The sequence below is a fragment of the Tiliqua scincoides genome, chromosome 2, assembly GCF_035046505.1.
Source record: "Tiliqua scincoides isolate rTilSci1 chromosome 2, rTilSci1.hap2, whole genome shotgun sequence".
NCBI lineage: Eukaryota > Metazoa > Chordata > Lepidosauria > Squamata > Scincidae > Tiliqua > Tiliqua scincoides.
Genome location: NC_089822.1, coordinates 141,973,766 through 141,995,404, shown reverse-complemented (window position 1 = coordinate 141,995,404; position 21,639 = coordinate 141,973,766). Strand labels below are relative to the sequence as shown.

Genomic DNA, 21,639 nt, shown 5'->3' with positions numbered 1-21,639 from the left:
CTGCTCTGGATGCAGCACAGATCAGGCTGCCCAGAAGTTATCATTGAGCCAGTTTTGCTCTTGGTATTGGCTTGCTAGTAGCTATATTTAAAATTTGTCTTGGTAAAGGATGTTACTCTTGTGTGCTCCCTGAGTCATATGGTGGGCCACTGTGAGATACTGGAAGCTGGGCTAGATGGGCCTATGGCCGGATCCAGCAGGGCTGTTATGTTCTTACTTGAAAGCCTGCATATTCCTCCAACAGCAGAACTATGCCAACTTAGCCGCCCTGGGTCCCTTTAGGGAGAAGGGCAGGATATAAATAAAGTTTATTATTTATTATAACTTTTTTACTGGCCCTGCTTCCATGCCTTTAGCACTAGCCTGACACCTGCAGATTAAACAAGTACATCTTTTCCATTATTTGTTTCTTTGACAAGAAATCTGTCACCTACACAATTTCTCTGAGTCACTTGCTCCTAAAGGCATAGAAACTGGGCCAGAAAAGAAAGGTGGGGACCGTAGCCCCATCCATGAGCATTTGTCAACTGTCTGATTCAGCTTTCTTATCAAGAGCATCTCTTCAACTTGGATGCAAAAACTGGTATCAATCCTTGTATTCCCTTATGTGAGCAGGGCACAACACCATCCTTCCAATATGCTTGTGTCTTGAAACAGGAAGACTGTGTCGTCCTGACCTAGCTGATTACAACAAAAACATCTCAAAACGCCATCATTTTTCCTGGTTTAGTGGTAGCTGGGATATTCTATACAGCAATTTAAAGTGTGCAAACTGTTGGGATTCCTTCCAGTTCATAATTTAAAAAAAATACAAAAACCTTCATTATATCAGTTTTGAAGCATAGCACACACACACACAAAACAATCCAATTTGACACTGATGACAGACAAACTATCCATCCAGCTTTGGGAATCATATTAAATGTAGGTATCTTTACAATACAAATAATTATAATTAAAACAAAACATTAGAGCTAAGCTGGTCAGGTGAGGTGGTTTCCATTTGCTTTTTACACATCAGGACATGTCTCAACAGGCACTTGTTAGCTGTATTCCTAATGCACGGATGTTCCTCAGTGTGAATTCCATCCTCAAACCCCTCATATCACAGAAGTCCAATGGATGAGAAGACTACAGTCCAGAGTTGCCTGTAGTGGTCCTTTTCATAGCAGTTTGTTCTGCTACTGGTGATGTTTGGCCCCAGCCATGAAAAGCTTTATCTGCTGATTTCTGCACATAAAAAAGGCACAAAAGCAGACCAAGGCAAGGGTGGTTCTTTTTGTTGGCCAGTTGACAACCCTAGCCAGAACTATTCTGGAGCAAAACGTTTGCAAGCTATAGTGGTTCCCAACTTTTAGGAGCTCATGGCTCATGGACTACTGCAGTGGTTCTCAAACTCTCTGGGAGAGTTTGAGAGCCACTAAGTTCTTGCGTGGGCGGGAGGGGGGGACTGTGAAGGTCCAACACAACACTGAATTTTGCCTCTTTGTGAACTCAGGTGTCCAAATCCAAACAAACCTGACTGAAATTCCATTCAGAACTAGTTGCGTTTCTCTTGTTAACAGTCAATTCCCTTTGCAGAACTACTGTAAACTACTTGCTCTATGGTGCTATTCTTTAAGTAGTTGTTGGGGCTTTTTTGCAGGCAGGCCAAGCGGGGTTTGCCAGATCTAAATTGAAGGGCAATAGTAAGAGGATGCTGTTGAGCAGCAGGCTTCTATGGAGCTGTGAGGTTCTGAGAGAACTCTTGGAAGATGGGCTGCAGGAAGCTTCCCAGTTCTAGAATTCAGCTGTTCTACTGCATGACAGAAATCCAGTGAGACGCTGGATCTGACAATTTTTCAGCCTACGTAAAGTTTATTCTGTACTAAAATTCTGCTGCAGTTTAACCATATTGTGGAAAATGGCAGCAAGCTAGACAGAAGCTGGCCTTATGTTAAAGAATAAGAGTTTCCCATCATCTTCTGTCTTGAAATCATTTATTTCACTTAATTGCCTTTGGTTTTACAGAATCCTAGCAGCCAACCCATATCTGCCCACTGGTCCAACAGGCCCCTATATGTTGCGTGCGTACATCAACAGGAGGTGATTTTAAGAACTTTTGCTTTTCTGTAGGGGGCAGTCTAATAGCACCTCTCTGGTTGGTATTCCATTCAGCCCAGGTGCCAGTGTTGTTGACAGAACTCACGTAAATTTGGCTGCTTTTCAACTATAAATTTCACCACACCCTGTGGATCTCTGAGTCAAGCAGGGACCTAATTTGTTTGATCGTCTCTCATTTCCCACAGTGTGTGTGGAGAGAGAAGGAACAGAGTGAATACTGTGTGCCCCATAAGCATAGAGTCTAAAAACTTGTACAGCCAAATCAGATAGCTCCCTGCAAATCCTGTCAATCTAGGCTTTCGGTTTTAAAACAAGCAAGTGCCTATAACTTAGCTCTTCCCCCTTATGCCAAATATTTAGTAATGATCTGCTTGTTGATAGAGAGTGGAGTTTTCTTTCCTACACCATATACCTCTTTTCCCTATCCCCATGTTCAGAAGTGTAGTAGACAAGGGAGGCAGGTAAATATAACTACATTGCATAGAAACCTTGGTTTTTGATAAACACTCCATCAGCCCATTGATTACACAAACAATTTAAAAGGTGCATTTCATTTTTTTTAACACTATACAAAATTCTGTCACATATTTGCAATGCAAAGGAAAGCCTGGAAACCAACACAGGGAACATCAGAACAATCTGGATTACTTTTGTCACCCCAACAGTACTTCACAATAGACATTATGAGCCAATGTAGTACACAGACCACATAAAGGAGGGACCTGCTGTTGAAATTGGTTTGGAGACTGCACAGAACTCAAATGAGATTAAAGGTAGAGCTTCCCACTCACCCCTCAATCAATCAGGATTGATTTTTTCCCTTTTGTAAAATTCCTTTATGATGCAATCCAAAACTTGTGGGGACAAAGTCAAGATTATGTACAATACTACTGGCCTTCAGGGTAGGGTGGGGTGATAGTGGTGACAGAAGGGTGAAATTTGCTCCCAAATCACACTCTCATGTAAATGAGCCTGATTCAAATGAATCAGGAAAAGCACAGATAGGGACCACAGTGCAAATCTGCACCCTTTCAGACAGCAATCATTCATTCCCACATCAGCGGTAAAGCACATTTTGGGTCTACTGCTATCTTTTACATTTGGCACCCATGGTAAAAAGCATCCCATATTCCCTTTTACCGAGGAAGAGAATACAGAGGATAAAGCCTTTCCAAAGGGCAATCTTTCCCATTCTCTCTGTCCAGAAGGACAGCAAAAGTGCTCTCTCCTCCAAAACAGTCTGCACTGTCTTTCAAATATTATTTGCTCAGATATGGTCTAGACTACTGCTGGATCTTCCACGGGCAAAAAGAGAATTTAAGCTACCCAGTGGTAGTAAGCATCTAATGCAGGAGATGGAGACTCAGGTCTCCAGCCCATTCAGGCTTTGTTCCTACACACTCCCTCCTTCTTCAGTGCCTCAGAATTCCAGACACATAAACTAACAAGGCACAAGGATTGTTAACAGCACATCAAAATATCGGTCCCAGAGCAGGAGACAGAAACCAGGAGTTCTGGGCTCTCTTTTCTAAACAAAATATCCTATTGAGAGGTAGGATTCCAACCCACAAATCTTATCTTGGGTCCATACATAAGCACATTGTTTTCCTAAATGAGGTTGTCAGGTTTCCAAAAAAGCATGATTATCCTTCATTTACACCCAGATCCTGTCAGGATGGGACACAGCAAATCAGGATATCACCTTCTTTCTCTCTCTCTCTCTCTCTCTCTCTCTCTCTCTCTCTCTCTCTCTCAAGAAGACCTTCCCTTCAGTCTTGACCTCCTGCAAGGTTCAGCACGCCTTTGTTAGTGCTTAAGGCTCCCCTGCTCTTGAGGGCAGAGGGTTGACTTTACAAAAGGCTGCATTGGGCAGTCCCCCAAAGCCTTGACTGCTGCTGAGGGCACTGCACCGGGCACAGTAGGATCAGTTGAGACTCAACACTTAGGAAGATCTGTGCAGAAGACTCTTCCTGATTTTCTAAAACATGACTACTTCCTGAAGAGATTGTTTCCTCCATTCAAGCACAAGGTCCTCATGTCCATGGAAGCAGCCAGCGCATCTCCTCCTGCACTGAAAAGCCCTACAACACACAGGTGGGTATATGTGGCTCTGTAGGCATGGCTCCCACAGTCTGGATTGACCCTCTGAAATTGTCCACTTGCCCTCCAAGTCCTGGGCATTTGAACTGAAGAGACCCAATGTGTGATCGGTCAAACCACAGTGCAAGGCAGAGGAAGCTGAGATCCAACTGCAGAAAAGTCCATCACAGGTTGGTCCTGATATACTTGCACATTATGGTCAGCATCACAGAAGCTTAGGAGCCTTATTGAAATTCACTTTTCCAGCCCCTCATCACCACAAGGGCATTTGCAGCTAAAGAGCAAGTGATTTCCGCCCACCCTCCTTATAAAGGAAGGAATGATGTTGTTAACCCACCAGCTATGTTCTCTGGGCATCGGTCTTGCCAAATAGCCGGCTGTGCCAGTAATCAGGGTTGTCAAAAGCACAGTCTGAGGCCTCCAGTGTGCGCAGGGGCTTCATGAACCCATTCTTGAGATAGGGTGGACTCTGGCAGCCAGGACACTGGACAGGGGGCAAGACAGCATCCATCTCCTCATAGCCTTGCTCATCGGGTGAGCCCTGCGTGATGCCAGAGTCCATGTCAGTATAGTCTCCCCGGGAGCTCCGGATGCTGCTCAGGGACTTGCTCAGCTTGGGCTGTTTGTTCATGTACTCATAGTCTTCTTCCTCATCTTCATCCTCCCGACAGGGTGTGGTGAGCTGGGAGCTCGGCACACTGCCCAGTGATGCACTCAGTTCTGAGCCCAGATCCATGTACTCATAGCCCAGCTCCTCCAAAGAAGCTGGCCGGGGCTGTTGGGGCTGTGGAGCACGGCGGTTCATGTACTCATACTCTTCGTCCACTTGTGGCACAGGGAGCAAGCCACGGCCCAGGGAGGCGGCCAAGCCAGCAGCACGTTCTGTAAAGGAGAGGAGAACAAGAGGTTCTGTCAGCCTCATAGCAGTGCGCTCACCTTGGGGAACAGTTACTTCCAAGCAATCAGGCACAGGCCCACTGGGTTAAGCCAGACCTGCACATTCATCTGCCACAGCACTGCCCTGCATTTAAATGGTGGCTCATGGAGGCTGCTCAGCCATGCTCTCATTCCCCATTCTAGCCTCACCGCTATCCGTTCTTAGGCTAGGAAGGAAGACGAGCAGTCTGAGCAGCTTTTTATAGTGCTCCCTATGTGAAAGAAGGTGGCATTGTGAAAGCTGCCTGCATACACGACTGGCTCACTCCCCCTTCTAGTTTAAAACCAATTGTTCCAAGGCTAGAAGGCGAACAAAGGCAGCCAGTGTGCAACGTCTGCTTTTTCCCCCTAACACAGCACAACGCCACAGAGACTGCACGTGTGGTTCTATCCTGCTGCCATCCCCAGTCCCAGGAACTTGGGATAGAGTCATCACAGCAGGGAAAGGAGGGGCAGTGACTGGCAGCTGCGGAGCAGAAGGAAAGGGGTAGGCAACACCCCCAGAGAAACTGCTTGCAAGGCTCACGCTCTACTATGAAAATCAGCCATTTTATTTCCAAAGGGATTGCTGACCCCGGACTTTTAGGTGGCTCTCAAAATATGTTTCCGATGTGCATTAGATTCAAATATCTGTTAGTATCAAAAGGAGCCTCGTTTTATTTTCTGAAGGAGGGCTCTAGTTCCCATGGTTGAGAGAGAAAAAAAAACTACACATATGACCAGAGAAACAGTGTGGGCCTGTGCTGAGTGCAAATGTTTGCATTCTAGTTAACCCTGACTTTTCTGCTCCTTTGTTCAAAGAGTTACGGACTTGACCAGGTTAAGACAACAGGGGGAGTGAAACATTTCAGTTTTGTTTTAATTCTCAGCACTTTTGCATCCTGCTGTGTGTGTGTGGGGGGGGGGGTAGTAACAGAGGCCTCCTCAAGGTAAGGGATCATTTGTTCCCTTATCTCACAGCTGCATTGCGGTTCCATTGGTGCTGGAAATTTGGACAGGATTGGGCCCTGAGGCTGCAATCTTAGTCACACTGGGAGTAAGCCCCGCTTACCACAATGGTACTGGTTTCTGAGTAGACATGCATAGGATTGTGCTGTAGATCTATCCTATAAGCCAAAAGTGAGAAGCAGCAGTGTTTGCTTCACGCATATTTCTCAAAGCTAACAGTGCCGGCATAGAGAGCTTTCAGCGGGAGTTTTCTGCCCTCCTCGCCAGCTCTACAAACAGCCCTTTCTTACATACTGCCATAAACTTAACTCCAGCCAAAAGGCCAGGAAACAGTCCCACTTGCCCTGGATCCTAGCTTCCCTTTTTTTCCTCTAATTGGATCTGGCTCGCACTCAGGTAGCCAGTTGTCCACTGCCTCACACAACTGTGGGTGACAAAGAACATGCAACTGCGCATCAAAAGACTCATGACTGGAGAAAATCACAGCCTACAGAAAGCCAGATCAGCCTGCTACCCTGCTTCCTGGCTCTTGCAGGCCATGCCCATTTCAATCTAGCCATTTCCACCTTCATATTGGAACAATCCACCAGTTACACTTAGAAGAACGTGAGTTGCACCTCAGACTGTGACACCTTTCTTACCTCTGCCATTTCTGTCTGGCATTACGTAACCATTGGCATCTTCCTCACCATCAGCACTTCCAACTGGGAGCATTAGGCTCTCCCGCTGAGAGAGGTAGGCGCTGTCTCCTCGAGAGCGCAGGCTCCGGCACAAGCTCCCCGACAAGGAAAGATCTTCAGTGAGGTCATACTCAGAGGCAGTGCCCCGTCCCTCTGATGACTCTGACACGGTGCGGCCCATTGATTCCTGCCTTATACGTAAAGTCTGCCGGGAGCCCAACCCAGTGCTCTGGATCACAAGGGAGACAGAGATTAGTAGGTTAAAAAGGTTGAAGAGTTCTGTTTCTCACCTTCCCCAATTACTGGAGGCTTCCAGTTTTGGCCTACAGCACCCTTGAAAACAATTCCAAGACACTACAGAGTTTTAGATGCATGGAGCAGCCTTATATGAAATTCAACCAATAGTTATTCAGATTAGAAACTGTCAGGCCGGAACTTGTGAGCCACTAAGGGGAAAACAATCCTTCAGCCAGGTCTGGCAACATGCCTGCAGCCCATTACGTCTCCTGCCTGTGACTGCAAAAGCCAGGAATCTGCCAAGTGCCTTCCTGGTTCCATTCTGAGGCTGATGGGTCACAAGTCTGTCTGCTGATTTTCCAGATTTAGGCTGACTTGCAGCAGTAGCAGTGCAAAGTCCCAGGCAGAGGTCTGTTTCCATTTTTCTTCCTGTGATCTTTTACTGGGAGGGGCTTGTGAAAGGCACTGCCCAAAACTTCTCCCTAGGGCCATTTAACCCTCCAAACTGGCCCACAAGTCAGAATGCCCCCCACCCAAGCTCTGATGATGATGCTTTTCTAACTGGACCTGCTTCCACACCAGTTCCAGTCTTCATATAGGTTGAGTTGTTAGGTACCTGGCGATTCCCACTGAGGGTGTTCTGATTCATTGGGATGTATCCAGCAGATGGATTCAGAAGAGTTGCACTCTGAGGATTGAAAAAAAGAAAAAATGAAATAATGGTGAGCACAGGTAGGATCAATCTTATTTGGGATCTAATTACTTTAAATGTGGCTGTTCCACCCTTCTGTCTGGTAACAGCTGCCAATAAGAGAAATTAATTTACAATTCATAAATGAAACAAGATATTTTTCTGAAAGACAATGGTGACCAATTAAGACCCTGGAAGGACAATGAGATAAAATGTCTCCACTCTCCAAGCCTTAAATATTTCTGCTGCTGTGGGATGTTTTAGACACTGGTGCAGTCTCACCACTCCCAAGCATCCTAGTATTCCTCCATTTCCTTACTCATCCTGACTGATCCTATGGCTTTAAGTCTCAGTGGAGCTTCCTTTAACTTTAGAGTCTCACAGACTGCAGGAGAGCCATCTTGCTATGGTTTCAGGCTAACCTCCACACAAGGCCATCTGCTCACCCACTCATCACTCCTGCTTCACCCAGTGCTCATTTGCATACCCTCTTATATGCTATTGGGTTCCTGTGCTACTTGCTTGGATTTTTCTCAGGATAGGTCCCTTTGTCTCTCTTTCATTTCCTGTTTTCCTGAGCAGCAAGCACAGGTAAAAAAGGTGTATCTGCAAAGAAAAGTCTTTTTCATCAGCTATGGCAGCAAAAATTCTGCAGGTTGTGCCCTAACAGCCACCTACAAGGTGTTACCTAATTAATTGTTCTGAGCAGACAAGGAGTCATCTAGGTACAGAGATTCAGCGGTTTGGTTGGTAATGGACTCAGTTATTATTGGTCAAGGCATAAACCAATCATTCAGCAGGGCAAGGCAAAACTTTCCTTTCCTATTTCCATGTAGATTTTGCAGAGTAGAGAACTGCAGAATATAGGTGGGGGAAGTGGGGAGGAGATGGCATAAAAGGCAAGATTCCCAGATTGATTTGTTCAGGAAAAGGGGAGTTTCTTACCCTTGTGGAGTCAATCCACTGCCTGGAGGAAAAGAGATTATGAAGTTCCTCATCCTCCAACTCTGTCTCCATTTCCAGGGTCTCCATCTCATCCAATTCCTTTTCACTGAGTGTGGGTGGTTCAACAGGAAGAAGTATCCCACTTTCTCTCTGTGGGGAAGACAAAAATATCATTATTATTATTATTAACAGTATTTATATAAGCTAACCTTTTAATACCAAACTAACGGTTGCCGAGCACCACCATTTGTATTGCTTGCACTGGGAGCATCAAAATGAGAGAACATCTCATTGCAAGATGAATCCTTTGAGCAGTGCTTGGTATATAAAAGGAGGGACACCAAGCCCTCCAGTCTTCCTGGAAGTCTCACCCTGCCATCCTACAGGTATTACGTCTGGCAAAGGTAAGAGAAGAGAAGAGCTCTGCGCATGTGTTAAGAGTCATCTCTTCTTTCACCCCACTCACACATACAAAGGCATGTAATTCTGGGAACACATTCCCATCACATCCCAATTCACAGCCAAGCGGTGCTGTTAAAAACTGGTTTTAGGGCTAAGCTCTGTCTCAGACTGGGTTCCGTCTTTGGATCTTAAAGAGAAACATCTGAAGGTAGAGAGCTTAACTATGAGACTGGAAAAACTGTACTTCTTCTCTCACCAACCATGTCAACACTTCACGTAAGAAAATGTTCAATATTCTGAAAATGAAATACAAACTGAAATACAGGAGCAAGCTGGGATTTTTGGAAACTGTGGATGAAACATGACCAGGCTACAAGGGGCCTGCAACCGAACTAGTAGGTACCAGGCACAGTGCTATCACTAGGATTCAGAGCAGATTCTGTAAGTGGCCCAGCCATCAAGTGCTTAGCGCCTGCAAAGTCTCCATAGTCTTAATTTGTAGCTGAGATTGCAGAAGGGGACCAGAGAACTAGATCAAGACAGTACTGACCTTAATCACCAGGTAGCGAGGGGGATCACGGGCCATGCGTGTGAACTCATTGGCTAGTTCTTTGAAGGTGGGGCGAATGTTCTCATCAATCATCCAGCCTGTGAGATTAGAGAAGGTAAAAAATTTTCAAGCAGGCAGTAACCAACAACACCTGTGGCCACTGGCTTTGGATTCTGGTCTATTGAGCTCACAGTCTCCATTGGCATTGGTTAATACACTGGACAGTGTATGGACAGTGGAGGAATGCCCAGAAATAGGAAAGCTACAGGAAAGTGAAGTCACGTACATTTCACCATCACCATGTAGACATCAATGGTGCAGATCTGGGGCTGTGATAGGCGTTCCCCTTTCTCAAGAAGATCAGGCACTTCTGAAAGGTGAATACCAGCATAGGGTTCATTTCCAAAGGTCATCATCTCCCACAATGTAACTCCTGCAGCAGAAGAAGGGACAGAAAACGCACGTGAATGGAATGGGGTAGACTCAGCATAGATAGCTGAACAGAAATAGGGTACAACCATGAGTGGCCCAGGCACAGGAAATTAGAGGGGCTGCAGTTATGCTGACAGGGCCTGGCTGCACCAGTCCCAGCAATCTGGGCTGCCAATAGCTGAGCAAAACTGGGAGCTGCTCGCTGCCAGTTCTAGTCTTCCCTGGTTGGGAGTGTAAGCACTGAGAAATGACAGTTTACAGCAGTGGTAGGAGAAAGATTGACTCAGTGACTCCATTCTCAGCAGGGAGTTTTAGAAAACAAGGGTTCCCAAATGCAAAGGGCCATCTGAATTGTGCATACTTCTGTTGGTAACAATGCCTTAAGCCAGAGAAAATCTCTGGGCAAGTAATGCTGTGGTGCCCCACTATAATCATAGCCAGTAAACAAGTCAGAAGGCTCCTATGACTCTGACAATGGATTGCATTGCAACCCACCAGGGAGAGGGGGAGGAACCATGAGCATCTCTCGGCCTGGTGCAAGAATTCAGAAAAACAACAAGAAGGTCCTTGCGATGGATGGACTGCTGCCAAGGCGTGTATGCAAATTTCTCCCCACCTTCTTTCCTTCACTGGATGTCTTTGTTCAGACAAAAAGAACAGAGCCAAACAGGCCATGAAGATATTGGGCTGCCTGTGGCAGCCAATTGAGCCACCATCTGTGTTGCTGCTACCGCCGCCTCCCCTAAAAAAACTCATACACCCCTGACTTGGCTCCTTCCTCTACACAGGCTCTTTAAATGAAGCAGGAAAAACAGAGCATGCTGGGTAGGCCCGGTGTAGCAAAGACCAAGGTAAAAAGGCAGAGGACCAGATTACTGCACTCTGAGGAATGTAGCAATCCTGCCTGCTTACCTCACTCTTTGAAATGCAGAGTGCACAGGGAGCAATCCCCACATGCTCCATATTTCCTGCTAAAGTACCCATGAAGAGGAAGACACAGGCAAGGAGACCTGCTGCATCACTGCTCCCCTCCAATCTGTTGCCCAATGCGAATGTCATGGATGGGTCGGCCGTGGAGCTGAAACACAGTTGTTCTCCCTTACACAAAAAGGAGGCAGTGCTCCATACCCCATGTATTGACTGCTGAAGCTAGGGCCCACTGAGAAACTATCTACCTTGCTTTTTTCAGGATCTGCTCACCAGGGACCTAAAAGAATACTGTGGCCATACAGATGCTGCCTAAGTTTCTCTCCTTTATTTTGAATTTGCTTATTCCTGGATTGATGACAAGAGTGGGCACTATAAGGCAAACACTCTGACTCTTATGTCAGGTATGCCCACAGTGGTTGCTTGCCTAGAAGTCTTCTTGAGTTATAGAGGCCTGTTATGATGACAAAGGTTGAGAAGTCTTGATCTAATATTCAGGAGGTGACTTGGTCAAGGTACATACCATAACTCCACACATCACTCTGGTGGGTATATTTTCCAAAATGTATGCTCTCCAAAGCCATCCATTTTATTGGTGTCTGAAAAACACAAGCCAGAAGGTAAAATTTGGGAATGAAGATAGGCACACAATGAATCAGATGGAAGATTTGCACGTCTGCTTTTCCTATTCGGACAGCTACTCTGACTAATCTCCAGTGGAACTCCTGAGCTAAAACTTAACTTATAAAGGCCCTTGCAAAGCAAAGTCGGTGACATCTGCTTTCACTGCCATGACAGGTTCCCATAATATCTTGTATGGGGAGATGTTTCTGTCAAAATATTGATGGCCATTTCTTCCCAGAATTCCAGTCTTCGGCTCATCTACATTTTGCAAGCTTCCATGTATCTCAGATCTTCTAGCTTTCCCTGTCCACATTGGATGTGGTTGTCCTCTTCACTCTGTTGTGATTGCCATTTTGAACACAGTAACACCTCAGGATGCAGGAATGAAGGCGTGACATGCGTTTGCATCAGCCTACCAGGTCAGCCAATCCCAATAGGTACTAACCTTAATCTCATTATAGAAGTATTTCTTATCATCTGGATATAGCAGGTCAGCAATGCCAAAATCAGCCACTTGTACTTGGCTAGGAGATTTCACCAAAACATTACGCGCAGCAAGATTGCGATGGACCATACGATGTTCCTCCAGGTAGTACATGCCCTGAATGTAGGGGAAGAGGAACAGATAGAGGTACTGCAATGCTTGAGCCACCTGCTGGACCAGTTTTGGTTTTGAGCATCTTATTCACAAAAGCATACTCTACACAACCCCACCCACACATGTAGGCTCCTTGTTATCATCATGAGAATCAAGTATTTGGGACCCCCCCCCCCCAAAGAGACAGGCAGCCCTGAAACCAACACGTATCAATGCACCCTTAAAGATCAGCAACAATGGAGTAGGAGCAAAGGAGTGTTGGGAAAGACATGAAAGTGATGAAGATTAATTTAAACAATATTCAATAATGACTTGGTATAGTAGCGGCACAGTCCTAACCGCTGCCAGCCCAGAGCATGCAATGCCACTGATGGAGTGCCTGTTGTGTGCTATGGGAGGGGGGAAACAGACAGGATAGGAGAGGTAAGTAAAAAATTTCTCCATGGACTACCTTGCCTCCATTGGGTCTCCTTGAACCACCAGCTCTTATACTGGTATAAGAACAAGATGACTCCTGGAGGCAGGTTTGGGCTGGGAAGGGGCGGATAGGATCCTGGAATTCACTGTTGCCACCGAGATCCTCCTCCTAGCACTCCCAGTTTGGCTTGCTCCCTGCCCCAATTCCCCTTCGCCACTTTATTCGCTCTGGTGGAACATCTGGGAGCTGCATGCACAGAACCTCCAAGCCATTTGCACTGGCTTCTCTGAAGCACATGACAGGGATGCAGCTTCTGTGGTGCTGCACTGGGATCATGAGATCCACTGCTATACGAACCCAATGGGATTGAGCTGCCAGAATATGATCACAAACATGATCCAGTTCCAATCTAGTGGTTTTCAAACTTTCTATCTACACAGAATCCTCTGCACTGACTCATCTGCTGACTCATCTGCCCCAACATGTCTGCCACAGAACTCCAGTACAATAGGACATTCTGGAATACGTTCTAGGATACATACTCCGTTGCACATCACAGTTGCCACACTGTTACTTCAAATCAATCAAGATTGCAAAACAGAATATAGCCAGTGCTGGCCTGTGGCTGCATAATACAGGGGAAGACTGGTGATAGAAGACAAATCATCTTTTAGGAAAGTCTTCTGTTACTGATTTTCTTATTGAGGACCTCTGTGTAAACTTCCAAGAACTGTAGGATTCCCATGACTACTACTTGAAAACCACTGTTCAAGCTCTGATTGTGACTTTACTGTTGAAGCACTGATTGTGACTTTTTAGTAGTGATGTCTCACAGTTTTCCCAGGTTCTCTTGGTGCTTGAAACTAAATGCTAAATGCTGCCCACCCTTACCTGGTGACATGCCAGCCTATACTCTTCCCAATCCCTGTACTGGAAAAGAAAGAGGGGTATGGCGCGGAAGAAAAAGTGTGGAGGAGCCTCTGATGCTCCAGCCCTCCACACTTCCTCTTCCGCTCAGTCTCCCTCTTCCTTTCCCAACCCAGAGAGTAGGAGGAGGAGGTGGAGTAGTGGAAGTGAGTGGCCAGACAGTTGGGCACCCCCCCCCCCATCTACCTCAGGTGGTCTCATGGATGGGCCACTCCTGTGAATTACCCACATTCTTCCTCTGAGACATTAGGTGCTGGCTGGCACTGCCTTTCATATCAGTAAAGTTTATATGTATGTGAAAAAGTAGAGACCATGCCAAAAAAATCAGAAAGTGGCTTCTGGAACAAGCAACAACTATATATTGCACAACCAATTAGTTGGTCTAAGTTCTAATTATATAATAGGCATGTAATGTATATTATCTCTAGTTAATAGATTACTCTCATTTTGGCTGCTGACTCTTATCCACCAGCCAGCAATCAAGACCCCACATCCTATTGCTGTCCATGCTTAGTTACCACACAGCCTCTCCTTAGCATCCCTCTTGAATTCCTGATGTCACTGCTGACATCAGCAATGAGATGTGTCTGATTTACATACTTAATTTCTATTGGCTGAAAAGAGTACATGTTAAGTACAAGTGCAGTGTATATTTGTGAAGTGTTTTTTTTTTTCTGGGAGAGAGATGGAAGTGAATTATTTTGGATAGATATATCCATTGACTAATGCTTAATATTTTGAATGCAGTTTTCCAGAGAAACAGGAATAAACAGGGAGCTGAGTATGAGACTTTCCTTCCCTCAAATCATAAACAAAGACAGATGCTTTCCAACTTCAAATGATATGAGAAAGGCCCATTAATGAACCCCTGACGTTGCTTACCTTGGCAATCTGCACACACCAGTTCAGCATCAGCTGGGGGCCAATGGCATCCTTGTTTTTGCGGACATACTCGAGCAGTGAGCCCAATGGTAGCAGCTGAGTCACCAGTTGGAGCTGGGGGCCAGTACAGATGCCCAGGAGACGGACAATATATGCATGGTCCAGGCTGCCTATTGCCAACATGTGCTGAATATAGTGAAAAAACAGAGGCAATGTAAATCACAGCATCAGGGCAAAGATACTGGCCAAAAGTATTAAATGCTGAGCTATAACCAAAATAGAAAAATGTTATATAACTCCTTGAAAAAAATTACAGTATAGGGCTGAAAATGGGCAGGGCCAAGCGCAATGAAAGTTAGGCAGGGCTCACTACAGAATTTTCATTGTTCAAGATGAAAGGTATTAAAAAGGCACAGGCACTAAAGTGTCTTTGAATGTACAATCAATTGGTTTCCTCCCCTGATGATGGGGCCCCTGAAGAGCTTCCAAAATAGTGCAAGCATATGGAGTGCACACAGATTTCCAAGGATGGCTAGCTTGTCTCAGCAAGTATCACACTGTGGGAATCCTCTAGGACAGTGGCTCTCAGACTTTGAGGAAGCTTAACTCCCTCAGTAAGTTCTTGCGGGGAAGGGGCTAAGGGGGGGCAAGGGGGGTGCTTGTGACTTATATTATGTAGGCAGGGCTACAGCAGGCTGCAGGAGGTGCGGGGAGCCCTACGCAGCCCTCCCCCGAGACTTGGAACATTTGGAAACAGCAGGAGCAAAGCGCCTCCTGCAAAACGGAAGTGCTTTGCACCCGCTTTTTTGGAACGTTCCAAGTCTTGGGGAGCGCTGTGAAAGGCTGTGCAGGGCTCCCTGCACCTCCTGCAGCCTGCTGCAGCCCTGCCTACATAATGTAAGTCACAAGCCCCCCCCCCGTCGCCCCCCCATATGAACACGATCCTGGGGATCGCTTACCTGCCTCTCCCCCCGCCCCTTAAAGGGATGGGGGAACCTTTACATGAGGTTTACACGAGGTCACGACCCACCAGTTTGAGAACCGCTGCTCTAGGAGACCTGGTTTCAGCAAGGCATATCACCTTGAAGGTGTTTTTCTTCCACCACTGGAAAGCTGGTGAATTTATTGCCCACAGACAGCATATTTTGGACAAAATTGTGCTTCAAATCTATAGAGCAAAGATCTCTCTACCCCTCATGATAGGTTCAGCCTTGCAATAAGAGTTAAGCAGGGACTTCATGCTCATTTTGGTCTTTCCTCAGTGATCTTGGTTTACTGCATCACCTAGAATGTATTCTGAAATGTGGCATTTGGCTCTTATCAAATTTCAGACTCTCAAGGCCTCCTGTTGGACCTCCTGTTGTCCTTTTCTTAGCTTCAAAGTAGCCACCATGCATGTGTACAATTTTGCTGGGTTTTTTTTTTTAACTTTTTCTTCCTGTACAATTCACCGTTTCCCATCATTATCTCCCAAATATTTTTGTAGAACAAACCTGTTGGAACCATAAAAGGGTCAGAGCTCTTGAGAGTGGATAGTAAGATGAGACCACCAGTTTACAAAAACAGATAAACAGGTAAGAGAGGGAAGCAGGAGCTCCTAGCAAAAGGGCTAATGCACCATCCTGGTGCAACAAGTGGTGAAGAAAATGTGAAACCAAAGAAACTGTTATTTGTCGTGCCAAGGCAGGGTGCATGGTTGGGCCAGAGCACTTACATCAGTTACACCATGGAAGATCTGCCGACCACTTGGGTCCTGAATGACTTTGATGCTGACAGGGATCTTCAGGGAATCTCCTTCCGGGATCCAGACACCCTGATGGAAAAGAAAACTATAGATATTAACCATATTCTTGATACAGCAAACCATTAATACACTACAAACCAATGAGGAATCTCTGGGAAGTACATTCTGTCTCTCTCACTGGTGACACTGTTATCTACAAGGAGGAAACCTGAATATGGGAGGGAATCTCTCCTACTCAGAGTTGGAAAAGGAATCTCCCTTTCCATACCACAGAAGGGAAAAGGGAAAAGGTTCACATCCATATAAATTTCTAGCCACAATGTAACGAAGACCAACTGGTGGCTCAAAGGCTGTACCAGGCCACCACCCTAATTTTTTTTTTGTTCTCCCTGCATGTCGATATGACCAACAGCTCTTCACTCAGGCCAACTTCTGACCAGGCCAGCACCACTTTTTGGCACAAAATGAAAGGACATCCCAGAGGACATCCCAGGACATCCTCAAAGGCCTGGAGCAACTGCTGATCAAAAAGTAGAAATTTGTATGGTGATTAGCAGCATGTGGAGATACCACGTTTGACCTGCCATGCAGGTAATACAAGATACCAGAGAATCCCATGATAAAATATGTCACCAAGCAGTCTAACTGCAAAGGATCTGATTCAGCCCACCAGCCTGAAGAAATTAGCCCCAGCTGTAGAGAGTCAATAGGGTTGGAAAGGACTAAAAATCACTTTAGTCTAATCCCATTCATTTTACCATCTCCCATGCTCTCCTATCCACCTATAGTAGATGCAGTCTTCTAACTATGATCTCACTTCCATAAGCAGGCCACTTTTCTCTGCCTCTCCATCATATCTGTTCAGATGGTCTAAAGTATGCTTAATGAGACTGAAGCAGCTGTCCTCTGTTTCCACAGCTCAGACTTACTTTGTGCACAGTTCCAAACACTCCTGATCCCAGAACTTTCAGCTTCTTTAACTCTGTCTCCTTGAAGATTCGGGCCAGGACCTTATTGGCTTTCTCGCTGGGATCCAGGGGCTCTAAACTCTACAGAAACAAAACCAGAGAGAGAGAGAGAGAGAGAGAGATTTAAGTCATAGTTTCCCAAGTAACCCTATTTATCAGTAATATTGCACACATAGTTCATTTGCTCCTCGTCACGTGTGCAAAATTCCTAGTTTTGACCATGTGTTTCTGTTCTTCTCGCTTTGCTTGCAGCGGTGTCCAACAAACTGACTGTGAAATTCCTTCTTGTGCTTCAGTTTACTTCCTAAGGAGCTCATAGGTATCAGCAAAATTTTATACAGAAGAGACAGTTCTATTTCTATAATGCTTCATTGAACAAGCACTCTAATGCCTACAATCTCCCGAAGATGCCAATACTTCATTTTCAGTGTGGTGACCCACAATTCATGATCTTTGGTTAACCTTAATGTATAGTGCTAGCCTCTGCATGTCTACTCAGGAGTTATATCCATTGAGTTCAATGGGACGTACTCCTAGGTAAGTGTGTACAGGAATGCAGCCTTAGCTGGTCTTTTCTGTCCCTCATTAAGTCATACGACTGGACCCTTGGATAATATTTGTAACTCCCCCAAGTGTCGGCCTAGGCCAAAATGCTGCTGGGTGAGAGCAATGGCTCAACAAGTTCCCTATATGGGGTGGCACAAGCATACAAGGCTCAGAAAATCTCACCTCCCCTCTCTCCAAGTATCGCCGCATGGCCCGCTTCTTCTGGATCTTCTTGCCACGACAGTATAGGAAAGTGAGCAGGACGCAGGAGCAGAAGATGAAGAGGCAGCCCACAACCATCACAGCAATCATCGTTGGGGCTTTCCTGGGATGCAAACACCAGGTAATAGTTCAGGATGTGCACATGCCTCAATTCTGCACGAGCATAGCAAGAGCACAGATAATCACATTGTGTCTGGAGTCCAGTAGCCTAAGAACTTCAGGGTTCATTTTTAGGAGTATTTCTGATCCTTATGACCTCCAGCATTGGCTTGAAAGCATGAAGGCAAAACCTGGTAAAATCTTGACTGGGGGGATGGGGGGGTGGGCTGGATAAGATTTGCACTAGTTAGAGCCCTACATAGTTTCTATGCTTAGCAAAGGCAAAATAAATGGGTAAATATAAAAAATGTGCTTCATTTGCATATGGGAATAATAATAATACTGACCTACTTTACAAGGTCGTTGTAAGGATAATTCAGGATAAAGAATGTGGAACACTTTGAATGCCCTAAAGCACAATACATGTGCTAAATACGTAGCATTCTTATCATTTCTACAGGTGGCAGAATGTGGGTTGCCTTGGAGTAGAATTATTATTATCACTAGTGAAAAGTACACACAGCCTCAGTGTTATCAAGATGTGGCGGCAGCAGGAAAGAACCATGTGCTTGGTGTGATCTCACCACAGGTTAACCCTTTAGCTTTTTCTGGTGTCTTAACCTCATTTTGGAGGCTCAAGGCAGGTTATAACATAGATACAAAAGGCTTCTTCTGTCATCCCCCAAAGGTTTAGCCCTTGCACCAATGTTACTAGAAGAAAGAGTGGGAAATGGGCTTTCACATGCCAGTGAGAGCTTCTTCCACCTTGTAAGGGAGAAAGCAAGCATGGGAAGGAGATCAAAGTGCCTTGATCCACTCCCTTCGGCAACAGGCAGGGGCTTGCAGTGGCCCTGCCCTCCTTTCATGCACAAGCTGCAAGGCAAACTGACATTGGTGGGAGAATGCGGGGGTGTGAGTGAATGGGATGGAAATGAGCAGTGACAAGAAGGAAGGGGAATCTCAAGCCTGTTTTTGAGTGGGGCAGAGTTTGTTTGCCCTAAATCTACAGTCTGAGATTATTTTATTCTCTTTCTGACTAGCCTAAGTCTCACTGCTATAATGTAGGTACAAATTCAAAATGTGAGACCTGCTGTTTACTTTTGGGCCTGCTTTAGTGAAAGGGCAATTAAAAGTTCAACAAGATGCAACTTGCTGGGGGAGGAGATAAATTGTGATCTTGAACAGTTTCCCCCTCAATGGCCTGCTGAGGCCTTGGCAGGACTGAGGCAGCTCCTTAAAGTGCCAGTATCTGAAAGAGGGAACATGTTGGATAGAATTCAAGCCACAATCACAGTTTGGGTTTGGAAAAGCAAATTGAAACAGGTGCCCCTTGGCTGAGAAATCAGAGGGAGGTGAAAAGAAGAATTTGATTACATCTCTTAATGGAATTGGGGGAGGACAAATGCTTTGAAGAATTATCCAACAGATTAGTTTCACTTTGGAAACTAACCAGTTATTTGTTGCTGTACTAAGAATCTGAGGATATTAAAAGGTACGTGGAAGCTGTTGAGATTGTCCACTAGGTGAGAAAGGTAGATCCGCAAGGAGAAGCCCCCAGGACAGATTTCACAAGAGAAACAATTTATATTAAGTCTCCAGTGGGTTTAGGGCCCAATCCTAAACAACTTTCCAGAAACAGTGCAGCTACAAAACAACCCCTCGGTAAGAGAACAAACACTCCCTTACCTTGAGAAGGCCTCCATGACTGCCTTCCTACCACAGGATGCAGCACATGCCCCATTGGCACAGCTGCATCAGTGTTGGAAAGTTGCATAGGATTTGGCCCTTTGTTACTGCAATTATAACAACATTCATATATCACTTTGGAGTGTCCAAACAAATGATCCCAGTAATCCCTAGCATGAAAGATAAGTCAGAATTATTGTCTCTATACTGAAGTTGTGGATGGGGGTGGGAGTAGGTATGGAGCCCAGGCTGAGAGAGAAGCTACTTGGTGAGCTCATAACTGAGCACTGCCCCATCCACACCTGTGTAGTGCAATCCTAGACCTGCTTTTATTACTAAGCCTTGGGGAGGCAAGGAATTTATACCAACTCACCCAGCTACCTTGTTGGCATTATCCACTAATTTATTTCTAAGCAGAACTGAAACCCAGACATTCCAAGATCCTATCTCAAGGTTCCTTCCACCTCTTTGAACAATACATTTTATTTATGGGAGAGATAAATTGGTGCATGGAAACAGCTGGACAAACTCAACATTATTTAAGGGCACAGACGCCACTTGAAATTGAGGCAGCTTGAAAGAAAGATCCCTACTTGTGGTGTATATGTTCAATGTTAGCACTAAGTTGCCAAGGAAAGCCCTGTAGTAGGACCAACATGGAACATGCATGAACACATACAAGCATGCACATGCACCCACCTTAATGGCACATGCACATGGGTTCCTTAGGGTAGCCCAACTGAATGGGCCCTTTGATGGGAATTGATTTTCAGCCAGCACCAGCTTGGCCAATCCTTGAACACAGCCCCAGTTTATGCTCATTCCATATTCTCCTCTTATAAACATATGTTGCAGGTTGTTTTGCCAGATTCCCAGTCCAAGCTCTGCCTGGAGAATTATGCCCACTTTGAGCTAATTAGCTCCCCTTCTTTCCCCAAGAATGACCCTAGTTCTGCCCTACAGCACTGCTGGACCCCGCAACCAGGGTATCTAGCCTGTTCCACCTGCAAAGGTCCTCCTTCCTCCCCTCTCCTGCCAGCAGCTCCTCACACTACTACAGCAGCACGTTGGTCCTCCACAGGTCTTGTGTGTGGCAGCCGAACACTAATGTGTCTCCAGCAGTCTGTTGCAGCAGTTTCCAAAGTCCATTCACACATCAGTCTATCAGCAGGGCCATTAGTTCCCCAGTCCATCAATCCTGTCTCCTTTCCTCCTTCTACTACCCACTCCCTTCATCAGGTGCTTTTATGCCTGAGGGCCCTATTGCCTTCAAGTGGCTGCAGCTGTGCAGCACACTCTGCTGAATGCCCAGGCCTTACCCTTAAAGGGGCCACTGCTAACACCACATCCTACCTCCTCGCCAGATCTTCCAAGATTCCAATACACAGGTTCTCTATTGTTTGAACCCAAGCCTGTACAAAGTACCTTTACATGTAGTCAGACTATTGGTCCATCCAGCCCAGTAACTGCATTGGATGGACCAATGGCAGTGGCAACACTACTCCAGACAGAGACTACCTGAGATTCTTTTAACAAGACAAGCCAAGGATTGAACCTGACCTCCTACATGCAGAGCACATGTTCTACCACTGAGCTCTGACCCACTCAACAATTCTTCAAAGGTGACAGACCATTTAAGATATGCAACCTAATATGTTATACTTGTTTTCATTTTCATTTTCATTTTATTTTTATTTCCAACTTTCTGAGTTTGTATTTGTTAACTTTTGGTGTTTTAAAATAAAATTATAATTTAAAAAAATTCTTCAAAGGAATAAAGCTTCCTTCTGGTGTGTGTTATCTGAATGTAGAAGCAGACTAAGGAAGGCCACTCTGCTCAAACAGAATTTGTGCAAGGTGGAGATCCCAAACCTGGGGAGATCCTGACAGGTACCTGGCAACAGGCATTTCTTCCGGGATGCAATCTTCAATCTTTGGGCCGGTACATCTACAGAGAAATAAGACCAAAAGCAA

The 21,639-nt window shown here is 45.5% G+C and overlaps 1 protein-coding gene across 1 annotated transcript in view; it reads right to left on the bottom strand.

Annotated features, from left to right (window-relative positions):
* Positions 1–1,015: 1,015 nt before the first annotated feature.
* Positions 1,016–21,639, bottom strand: part of ERBB3 (erb-b2 receptor tyrosine kinase 3) — a 97,840-nt gene continuing 77,216 nt past the window's right edge. Inside the window, exons 16-28 of the mRNA XM_066616824.1 lie at positions 21,560–21,613; positions 17,842–17,983; positions 17,074–17,193; positions 16,115–16,213; positions 14,401–14,586; positions 12,021–12,176; positions 11,475–11,550; positions 9,879–10,025; positions 9,593–9,690; positions 8,641–8,790; positions 7,621–7,692; positions 6,729–6,996; positions 1,016–5,085 (exon numbers count right to left, since the gene is read on the bottom strand). Coding sequence (XP_066472921.1) covers positions 4,544–5,085; positions 6,729–6,996; positions 7,621–7,692; positions 8,641–8,790; positions 9,593–9,690; positions 9,879–10,025; positions 11,475–11,550; positions 12,021–12,176; positions 14,401–14,586; positions 16,115–16,213; positions 17,074–17,193; positions 17,842–17,983; positions 21,560–21,613 — 2,110 coding nt within the window. The 3' untranslated portion in view covers positions 1,016–4,543. The remainder of the gene's footprint in view (positions 5,086–6,728; positions 6,997–7,620; positions 7,693–8,640; positions 8,791–9,592; positions 9,691–9,878; positions 10,026–11,474; positions 11,551–12,020; positions 12,177–14,400; positions 14,587–16,114; positions 16,214–17,073; positions 17,194–17,841; positions 17,984–21,559; positions 21,614–21,639) is intronic.